General features: G+C 37.6%; 1 protein-coding gene across 1 annotated transcript; it reads left to right on the forward strand.

Moving 5' to 3' along the window:
- Positions 1–1933: 1933 nt before the first annotated feature.
- alx1 (ALX homeobox 1) lies at positions 1934–7390 on the forward strand. The gene is made up of 4 exons (XM_079621366.1): positions 1934–2320; positions 3431–3723; positions 4804–4932; positions 5937–7390. The coding sequence occupies exons 1-4, from the start codon at positions 2119–2121 to the stop codon at positions 6273–6275; spliced, it is 963 nt and encodes a 320-aa protein (XP_079477492.1). The 5' UTR covers positions 1934–2118; the 3' UTR covers positions 6276–7390.
- The last annotated feature ends 4037 nt before the right edge of the window (positions 7391–11427 follow it).

Consider the following 11427-nt stretch of genomic DNA (forward strand, 5'->3'; position numbering starts at 1 on the left):
TAAATTTGGAGAACATTTTCACATAATGTTTTTATTTATTTATTATTTGGTATTGAAAGGATCGAATGACAGATCAAGTGTTTGAAATACCTCATTGCTTTGATGTTCACTTCTTTTAGTTGATTTTGCAGTATCGCGTGTGTTTACGCGCTTAATTGAGTGAAATTAGACCGTAAGTAATATAGCTTCTTCTGCGCTTTCATGTGCTTTGCTTCTAATGCGCAGACACAATTTCAACAAACCACACAGAATTTCTCACATTTTCCCCTCAGCAAGAGGTCCAAATAGAAGGTCATTTCAGAGCCTTAATAAGAACCCCCCCTGCTACTTAAGAGCACCCCTATTTATTTTCATTTTTTCTCGGAGTGGCACCATCAAACCCCAAGCATTGTAAGTGACCCTTAGATATGGCTAGCCTGGCAGGTGGTAAGGTTTGCTGGCAGAGAGAAGACGGTGATCTCTTACACACACTTTGGAGTGAGGGTGGTATCGGATGACGCCTTTCCTGTTTGAGATACAAACGTTTAGGTGGTCGCAAAATCATTTTGGTGCCGAGCTTTATAATCTCGCATCCAAAAATGACTCTTGCAAATGCTTTCTGCGCGTGTCACAACTGTTGCTGTCCGGAATGAGAAGCTCTGCGTTGTTTGCGTTTTCAGCGGATTTTGGATAAAGCCAAGTGTGTCAACTAAGCTAAAAAGTACAGAAGAAATTACTCCACTCTGATAGTTTTTAATATCACACTTTTATTGAAAGTGTGCTATTAAAAGTGTGATATTACTTTTATAATAACTTTTATCAGGCTTGATAATTAGTGACAATTAAAGCATATTTATGATCAGTTATCGTGAACTTTGAAAGGATAGGCCTAGCTCTTCAAATGGCGTGAAAAAAGTGATTTAAATTATTATTATTATTTTCAGGTCACATAGCCTGCATTTCTTCACAGTTGAGTTATGAGTGTGACCGGTCAGCAAGCGCTGCGTGCCGTCGTGATATTATTCGTCGTATTATTGATTGGAAGATTCAGATTGACGTTTCATGAGCCGATATAAATAACTATTAGAATAATGTTATAAGAAGAAAAATTATCTTTAAAAAAAAGTGCTGCAGCAAATGCCTGTTTACTGGTTCTCTGAAACGTGTAGCCTATCTGTAAATTAAAAATCTTAAATAGGCCTAAATATGGGTGTCATTTTACTGGATTGTAAAAACGTTTGAAATAAGTCAAAAGTATGTTATAATTTCATTGAAAATGTACATTAGGCTATATTTAACAAGGCAATGTGCATACTTTATTTAAAAATATTTCTGATTGTTTTAATAAATAAAACGTAGCCTATTATCACATTAAAATCATTCAATAGCAAATAAGATGCTTAAATAATTGAAGGACATTTACAGAACAGTAACATAATTTTTTTTTATCCTATCACAATGCGTGACTCTAGGCCTATATTTTTCTGGCAATTATGCGCTGGAACATTTTACGCTTATTAAATATTAAGAAAATGAAGTGTGCCATTTGCAGTGAAATACAGTTTTTTCCTACAAAAGTTACACTGTAGTAGAACGTTTTGGTGTTTTCCTCGCGATGTTATTTATTAGCCTAATAACTTTATTCGTTTAATTAAATAACGTAAAAAAATTGTAAAGCGTGCTTTATAAAGACAACTTAGGCCTATATAGTGTTCTTTAAACATTCATCCAACTTTAATATGATTAGTGAAATGCTTAATATATTGTTAATAAATGGTTTAACACTTTAGACATCGCGCAATATCTCGGATTTATCAGTTAATGACCATTAGAGATACACAAACACACTGAAAGCGAAAGCAAGTGTGACTGTTTCATTTCGGGTCATCAGAGAGTTTCATAAATCTTATTTAGTGCTTGTGCGCGTGGGTGGAGTCTCAGCTTCTCCATATTCAGAAGTTGGGTGGTTGCTTGAATCTCCCACTCTTTGCCGTATAAAGAGTGGCCCTCGGTCTCTTTAAGACAAGACAAATTAACGACTTGTACAAATAATTGCCTGCATTGCTTCATTTTTGACATCACTAAAACATTTATGGTGTCCATTGCCGCTCTTCATGCTTGAGACGAGGCCAGAGGACCATGATGGAGTACTTGAGCGACAAGTTCTTGAAAAGTCAAGCGATTAAAGGCAGCGATTACTACATGGACCAAGTCATGGAGACTTTAGACAATGTGCCGTACTACAACAAGACATCACCGAAATGCGTCCAAGCCTTCTCGATGCAGAGCAATGAGCAACACAGCACGATGGACAGATCGTCTCCGTGTGACAACCAAAACAGTAAGTCTGGCTTTGAGAAAAATAAGAACGTACCAACTTTGTAAAATGTAACAAACCATTTTGTAAAACATTTAAAGATTCTTCCGTGGTTTTTTTTGTTGCTATGTGGTTCTCAAATTAAGTTCTTAAAAAGTTTATTCAGGTCAATGCGTTCAATCATTTAAAGCACCAATTTATGTGATGAAAAGTGAAAAAGTTCTTTGTGTCATAATGTCCTCCTGTGGCATCAGACTATAAAGATCACTTTTTGTAATAACCTTTATTTTTATGTGTAAAACAAATTAGCCTATTAGAAGATAATTTGCTGTTTTGCGTATATTCCAACGATAAAGGTTTTTATTTTATATTTAAAATGGCCTATCGGTAGCCTTAAATAGCGAAAAAGATTATCTAAGAACTAAATGTGAAAAAATATAGCCAGATTTAACCAATATTTAAATATTGAAAAGCAACTTTTCAACAATTCAAACGTTTGAATAATCTGTTGAGTTGTAATATAAAAAATATAGGCCTAGGTCTTAGTTATGAATATAAAACAGCTACAAAGTTGTTTCTTTTGTTTTTAGATATAGCCTATATATTTTTTTAAGAAACTTGTCCCTTGACTAATTCCTTATAATTCTAAAACTTTTTTGACCTTTAAAACTATATTGCTCATTTATTTGCTCATCGGTTAATGGGCAACTTTTGGTAACACTTTTCATTAAAAAGTCATTCGAAAACAATACAGATAAGTGATTTTTTTTTTTTCATTAAAAGAGAAATATGAAAATGGACCAATAATACAGGCCTATACATTCCATCCTTTTTTTTCGCTATAAAGACAGTTGACAGGACTAACATAAACTTTTTCATTTATATAGAAATTAATAAAGTGCATAGCCTATTTAAGGTCTTGTTTTTTTCCTTAATTTTGTATAGGCATACACCCTTTGAGATCATCATATACGGTGTAAAATAAACATTTGGAAAAAGTTTACAGCCTAGCTACAATTTTATTCCATGCAGTTTATATGTTGAATTAAAAACAAAATAGTTTTAGATTTAATTTTAGATTATTCTGAAACTGCAATGTTATGTCAACTACCTTTATTTTAATAATGATCACAGGCGTAAACTACTGCGCTCCAAAAACGGAGGACAGCAGCCTGCACGCGATGGAGAACTGCTGCAGTGTCAGAGTCTCACCGGCCACAACCGGACCAGACAAACAAGAGCTGGACGACATCGGCGAAAAATGCGACAGCAACGTGTCGAGCAGCAAGAAGAGACGCCATCGCACAACCTTTACCAGCGCTCAACTCGAGGAGCTCGAGAAAGTCTTCCAGAAAACACATTACCCAGATGTGTATGTGAGAGAACAGCTGGCCATGAGAACAGAGCTCACGGAGGCAAGAGTTCAGGTAACGGCTCACTTTCATTTGGATTCTCTAAAACTCTTTCGTTGTTGTTTTTTATATTTAGGAACTTTTCAAGAACTTAGGCCTTGTCTGAGAAAAACGTCATTATGTTTGAGGACGTTTTACTCAAACATTCAAATCAAATGTGATTCCTCAAACTTGCATTCCTCAAAGTAAACAAGTAAAAAAATTATAATTGAAAACGGTACATGAATTTCAGGCTGAAATGTTTAAGTTAAAATGACAGTGGTGGAATAATAACCTGTTCATTCAACACATTTACGCTTCGCGCTTGACGCTCGGCGTCACATTTTTCGACATGCAGGATAATCCATTGCTTTCAATGAGAAACCTGTGGCCTCATACATAGACCTGTTGGTAATGGGAATGTTATCTGAACGATGAGACGAGTTGGTTGAGAATGTGTTTGTTCATTGCGATTTTTCAACCATTTTGAATTTAATAACTGATGAACAAAATCAAGTTTAACCCTTGAAAACTAATGAAAAAGAAATGAAAGAAGAAAGTGAGACGATGAAATGATGGAAATAAAGATGCTGTCCTGATGAAAACATATTTACATTGCTCACTAAAATATACAAAATAAAGGTTCCAAAAGGGGGGTTCAAATAAAGCTTTATTGGCATTGATAGTTCCACGAGGAACCTTTAACATCCATGGAATCTTTTCATTGCACAAAAGGTTCTTTATTGTGGAAAAAGGTTCTTTAGATTAGAACTATTTATGGTTCCCCAAAGAACCTTTCAGTGACCAGTTCCTAAAATAACAATTTTTGTATTCTTTGTGTAAAGAATATTTTAATAACCTAAAGAGCCTTTTTGCATTATACAAAACCTTTAGATTTGTTTTCAATCTAAACTTAGTAACCCTTCCTATGTCACAATTCACGAATTTAACAATAAATTATGCATAATTACATGTAACTAACCCTAAAACAAACCCTAATTTTAACCATAATCCTATAGTACATGTAGTTAATTACTGTTACTCAGTACTTACTCAGATTCATTCAATCATTAAACGTCATGGAAAAATGACTAAACTTTCCTCTTTCTATTCAAGGTATGGTTCCAGAACAGAAGAGCCAAGTGGAGGAAGAGAGAAAGATATGGACAGATCCAACAGGCCAAAAGCCACTTTGCAGCAACCTATGACATATCAATGCTGCCCCGGACAGACAGCTACTCACAGGTGAGTCACTCAATCATTATAATAATAATAATAATAATAAATCATCTAATGCATGGCCGTTTATTAAATATGCATCAGCATCACCTCTATTGGCAACCCTGAATTGTTGTTCTGAATGTCTTTAACAGCGTTTTTGCACTATATGTCTCGGATGTAATCACATATTTGTCATACATTGTATAAGTAGATTTCATGATCTTTTTTTGTAAAAACATTTTTTTTTCAAGGTGACAGTATTTATTGATCCGATTACAAAATATGACTCAAAAGTCACAAAACATTTGACGTAATTTCAGCAAATAGCCTATGGTCCTTACTGACCCGAACACAAAGCATGAATAGTTGACTGCAAGCGTTGGATCTGTTGTGACGGGCGAGGGTGAGGGTGGGCGGTCAGTCAGGCTGCAGAGAGCCGTCTCACGGTAACTGACAAAACCTGTTTGGATGATAGGAGAGGAAGATTTACATGGCACCGCGGGACCTCAATTTCCTTCATCCGAGAGCAGATTCCTTACTCATGCGTTTTCCATGTATAAAAAAGCCTCTGCCTTAATGTGACATTACAGCAGGTCCTTATTGCACCAGGCATGTTGTAAACCAGACTGCAGGCCTTGTGTTTGTCTTATGCCCGTGACATGTGTACACTCAAGATTTTTGTGGTGAACACAGATGCATTTTTGTGGACGGCAGGGTTTGTTTTTAAAACCCTGGTCTGGATCCATTTAAAGTCTTGGACATAATCGTCACTGTATTTTAATGCAGATTGAGGGTGTATCTGATATAATGTCATCGGTTTATCAGAAACTTTTCCCAGGCACACAAAAATGCATTGATTTATGTTTTCAAATTTAATTAACTTCCCAAAATCGGAATCTTGATGAATTTTCAAACATTTGGTTTTCTTTATTTTGATAATTATTCAAGCCTGTTGTTGTTTTTCCATCTCCATTTCATCACATGTACCAAACAGTGTTTTTTTTGTCTCACATTCTCTGACCACACAGATTCCCAACAACTTATGGACAGGTCCCGCTCCAGGCAGCTCCGTAGTGTCGTCCTGCATGATCCCGCGAGGTTCCCCTCCCTGCGTGACATCACCCTACCCCCACTCGCCGAGGGCCGCCGAGCACGGTTACGTGGGCTTCCCCAATCACCAGCAAAATCAGTTTGGAGTTAATCACGTGTCTCTCAATAACTTCTTCGCCGATTCACTTCTGGCTCCTTCACCGAACAGTCACGCCGCGTTCGAGACCAAACCCGAGTTTGAGCGGCGGTCCTCCAGCATTGCTGTACTGCGCATGAAGGCTAAAGAACATGCAGCCAACATAACTTGGGCCATGTGAACTCTGAACTTAGTCTAATACTCATGATCGGAACTGTTTTTGCCTGATAATAATAATAATACAGTCAGTTACTTTCATGGAATAGTAGCTGCCCAGTTTATATTACTTTTTATATTTTTATTGGAACAACAAAGATTTCAGCCCGTCATTTAAAAAAATAATTTAATTAAAAATCTCTGAATAGTGTTTTTTCTTCTTTTGTGTTGGCATCTCTTGTTGTCATGAATATGAAGGGCGCAGAACTCTACAGTATTATACTCTCATGACATTAACAGAGAGGTTATGGCTGACATACTAACACTATGTCTGTGTGCTTTGCAGCAAAGCTGTATTAACGCTCTCTAGCTGTGGCTAGTCTGCAGTGCCACATGCAGAGGAGCACTTTTTTTATTTTATGGAAATAAATGTTCATTCAAATAAGCAATGCGTTTCCATTTTTTTCACTCTCAGCTCATGCTCTCTTTTGATAGAACATGATTCACCAATAGATTTTGAATCATATTAGCTGCCTTTGAAAACAAAAGAGTGTTACAAATGTGTACTCATGACATTTTTTAAAGTTCAGTCTTTTGTTGTTTTATGAATCAGGTACACTACCGTTCAATTCAAAATACTTATTTTTTTAAATATATTTTTAAAGAAAACATATTGCTGTGATGGCAGAGCTGAATTTCCAGCATCATTGCTCAAGAAACATTTCTCATTATTATCAATATTGAAAACGGTTGTGCTGCTTATTTTTTTTTTTTTAAATTGTGGAAACCATGATACATTTTTTCAGGATTCTTTGATGAACAGAAAGCTCAAAAGAACAGCATTTATTGTGACTTTTGATCTATTTAATGCCCTCCCTGAATAAAAGTATTCATTTCTTTTCTTTTTTTAAACAACAACTCTTAAACGTTTTTGGCAATTGTTTGTATTACAGTTATGCTCTTATATTAGTGTTTCTGAGTAAATTGACAAATAAGCAGTGCTAAATAATCATTTTTTTCTAAATACTTTTTCAGCTTCTCTGTTGACAGTTACATATTTCTCCTTTTGAGACTAACACAACTTTACCAAGTTACTCAACTGTTTGTGGCTTTTGCCAAATAAACAAGCTCTTCTTTTTCATTATTGTTCTCATGTTTTTTCTCCATAAGTTTGTAAGTATCACTGAGGTGTTTTAGACTGTAAAGATTTTAGACTTTTGTTTAAATCGAGTTAAAAGGGATGCAGAGTTTAAAAAAACGAAGAGTATCTTAATTCAATTAAAAACAAATGAATCATTCGAGTAGGAGATTTAAGATTAGTTTAAAAGAAGATAATCATGAGGATTGATTTTCTTTCAATTTTATGACTTGCTTGATACAAACTATTAGTATTTTGTATTGACTGTTGTAAAATGAACCTTTGTTAATATTTTGTATATTTACTTAGACCACTTGGATCTCAAAGCTGTTTGTCTTCAAGGCCAGTTACTGCGTGTCTGTCCACAATACTATTTGAAGGCTCCAATGACTCACAATTTCTAAAATATTTCAGAGCTTGGCATAACTAGGAAGATGTATGTTTGTTATAAAAATAACCAAATAATAAGAATGGTCTTGATTTGTTTTAGCTTATGTTCATGTTTGTGAACGACTAAAATGCTGTATTATGCATGCCAGGCCAGTAGTTGGTGATGTCACTTTGTAAAGAAACTGAGCGCATATCCACCTTATTTTTCAGGTGTCTGGCTTCTGGTGTCATTCGGTTCCAGTTCTTTTTACAAAACAGCTTGTTGTGCCGCTTGATATTGCACACTGGTATTTCTTACCGTATTATTTTAATGTAGTGTCTAAATTATAAACACGCTAGTTTAAAGCGCAAACGATTTTACAGTTTACTGCACTTCGATATATTCTTCTCGTTATTTCCCTATAGCGGCTAATAAATCGAAAGTTTCACACATTCACAGAAAACACATTACTCGAAAAATAAGGTGGATAGACTAAACAAGGAGTACGCATGCGCATGACGTCACCGCTTTCACGAATTCAAGTTTTTGTGCGTAGTTTACACAGAGAAAATAACGGTAACATTTTCAAAAACTTGCACGTTGAAAACTTGCTTCAAAACGTTTCTGTTTTCAGGCCCCCAAAATAATAATGTAAATGAAAGGCCAAAACACAATAAGTTTTCCGTTTTTAGTTGAAAACGGTATTGTGTAAACGGCCCCTTAGACTGTAATCTCTGTATCCATCTCTTGGTCACTGGTCTATAATTTATCTGAATCCACAGCTTCACTGTAAGACTGATGGTGTAGCACATGTGAGGCAGAAGATCCGGATGAGCTCAACCAGCAGGCCGAATGGGTTTGACCCTCCGGGGTGAGCCACGCTCATTAATAAAGACCCTCACACGCTTGGGGGAGTGAAACATGCGAAAGAGAGATGTCTCTGCTGCCCAACACTCCAGACCTGCAGATGGGAGGAGGGGGAATCCCATTTTATGGATTACAAAAATGTACCATGCATTAATTATTTCCTCTTTAATCAAATCAAATCAAAATATATTTCCGATATTGTGATTATGTTGTATTGAAAAATTATTTGGCCATATTTACATTTGCGCTCACAATTTAGTAATATAAAACCATTAAAAGGATGCTTTGTAATTCACTAACCAGTGAACACATAAAGAAAAACACAATCTTGCTTTGTACAAGCAGGCATGAATTTTGTGAAAGATATTTCAAAGATAAGCTGGCAAGAGCAATGGCAAAAACAAAAACAAGGCTCACAGGACTTTGTGTGGAAAGTGATGTGATGCCTCCTGTCCAAGTGTTTATGCCTTGACTTTGAATGGCTCTCCTCTAGACGACTCATAGATTTTCCGTGCCCTGTATCCTTGATGGACATTTTTGGCCCAACTCTGCAATCAAGCACAATGTGGTCTTTATAATTACAGTATGCATGTAAACACATTTGTATTCCTTGTGGATAGTTTATTCAGTCGTCCCTGCCAACAGGCCCAACTGGTGCTGTACCAAAGGAAATAGCACACGTCAGACATGCCGCTTCACTGTCAGATGTAATCTCTAACTGTAATTCTTGACATCGATTTTTTTATTTGTAAACTTGATTTAAAAGTATCAGGGGCAATTATATTCCAATGGTCATTTTTGTGCAAGGCAGTGCACCCACATTAATCACCCACATTACACGCTGGGCATTGTAGGGGATAATCATGAAGTCCAGTAGAGTACAACAACTGGAGAAGTCAGTCACACACACACACACACACACACACACACACACACACACGCGCACGCACACTCACTCACTCACTCGCTCACTCGCTCACTCGCTCACTCGCTCACTGACTCACTCACTCGCTCACTCGCTCACTCGCTCACTCGCTCACTCGCTCACTCGCTCACTCACTCACTCACTCGCTCACTCGCTCACTCGCTCACTCACTCACTCCGATACTCACTCACTCACATGCTCGCTCACTCACTCACTCACTCACTCACTCACTCACTCACTCACTCACTCACTCACTCACTCACTCACTCACTCACTCACTCACTCACATGCTCGCTCATTCACTCGCTCACTCACTCACTCACTCGCTCGCTCACTCACTCACTCACTCACTCACTCACTCACTCACATGCTCGCTCATTCACTCGCTCACTCACTCACTCACTCGCTCACTCCTCGCTCACTCGCTCACTCACTCGCTCACTCACTCGCTCACTCGCTCACTCGCTCACTCACATGCTCACACGCTCGCTCATTCACTCACTCACTCACTCACTCACTCGCTCACTCACTCACTCACTCACTCGCTCACTCGCTCACATGCTCGCTCATTCACTCACTCGCTCACTCACTCACTCACTCACTCACTCGCTCGCTCACTCGCTCACTCACTCACTCACTCACTCACTCGCTCACTCCGATACTCACTCACTCACTCGCTCCGATACTCACTCACACATGCTCGCTCGCTCGCTCACCCACTCACTCACTCACTCGCTCACTCACTCACTCGCTCACTCACTCACTCGCTCGCTCACTCACTCGCTCGCTCACTCACTCGCTCGCTCACTCACTCACTCGCTCACTCGCTCACTCACATACTCACATACTCGCTCGCTCACGTACTCGCTCGCTCATAATTAATAAACTGTATAAATGCATAACAAACTTTAATACAATCTTGCCCTGGTCCTGAGAACACAGCTGAACCTTTTATTTCAAATATACTTTCACTAATATAGCTGACTCTTGCTTGCACGTAGGCCAGTGTGGTTTTATTGTGTTTACACCTGTAGCAAAAATATGATGATATAGTTTAAGGTCAGTATGATTTTTTGAGAGAGGAAATAAATACTTTTATCCAGCTGGGATGCATTAAATTGATCAAAAGTGTCACTAAAGAGATTTATATTCTAACAAAAGATTTCGATTTCAAATAAATGCTGTTCTTTTGGGACACGGTTTCCACAAAAATAATAAGCAACACAATTGTTTTCAACATCGATTATAATAAGAAATGTTTCTTCAGGACCAAATCAGCCTATTAGAATGATTTCTGTAGGATCATGTGACACTGAAGACTGTTGAATTGCACAGATACATGTTTGCTAGTTTGAGTTTAAAAAAATAACTTTTCTGTTGTATTGTTAGATTAGATGATGATGTGTGCTGGTCATCATATTCTCTGCTTATCTCTTATAATATTATTTTACATATATTACCATTATGAGACCTGTCTCTCAGAAACAGTGTACAAACAATGAGCTCATAAAGCAAACAACAGCATAAGCTCAGATCACTGCGAAACTCATTCTCTTTATGGCACTGAATGTTCTTAAACTTAATATGAATCATTAACAACATGGGTTGTTGTGAAATATTGGATAATGCAACATTAAGGACCTCTGGGACACTTATGGCCCGGGTGCTACGAGTTGAAGACCAGCTAGACAAGAATACACCGCTCTTTGCTTAAGAATGTCACACTTCTTGTTTTCTTTCTGTTCAAATGCCACATACACTCTCTGATGGACATTTCAGCCGGGTCCCATCATTCACAAAAACTCCCAGCATGCAGCGGGTCGTGATGTTTTTAGCCCTGTGCCGAGCGAGGGGCCAGCGATCGCTCTTCCTGCCAG

Source organism: Phoxinus phoxinus, assembly GCF_949152265.1.
Source record: "Phoxinus phoxinus genome assembly, chromosome: 8".
NCBI lineage: Eukaryota > Metazoa > Chordata > Actinopteri > Cypriniformes > Leuciscidae > Phoxinus > Phoxinus phoxinus.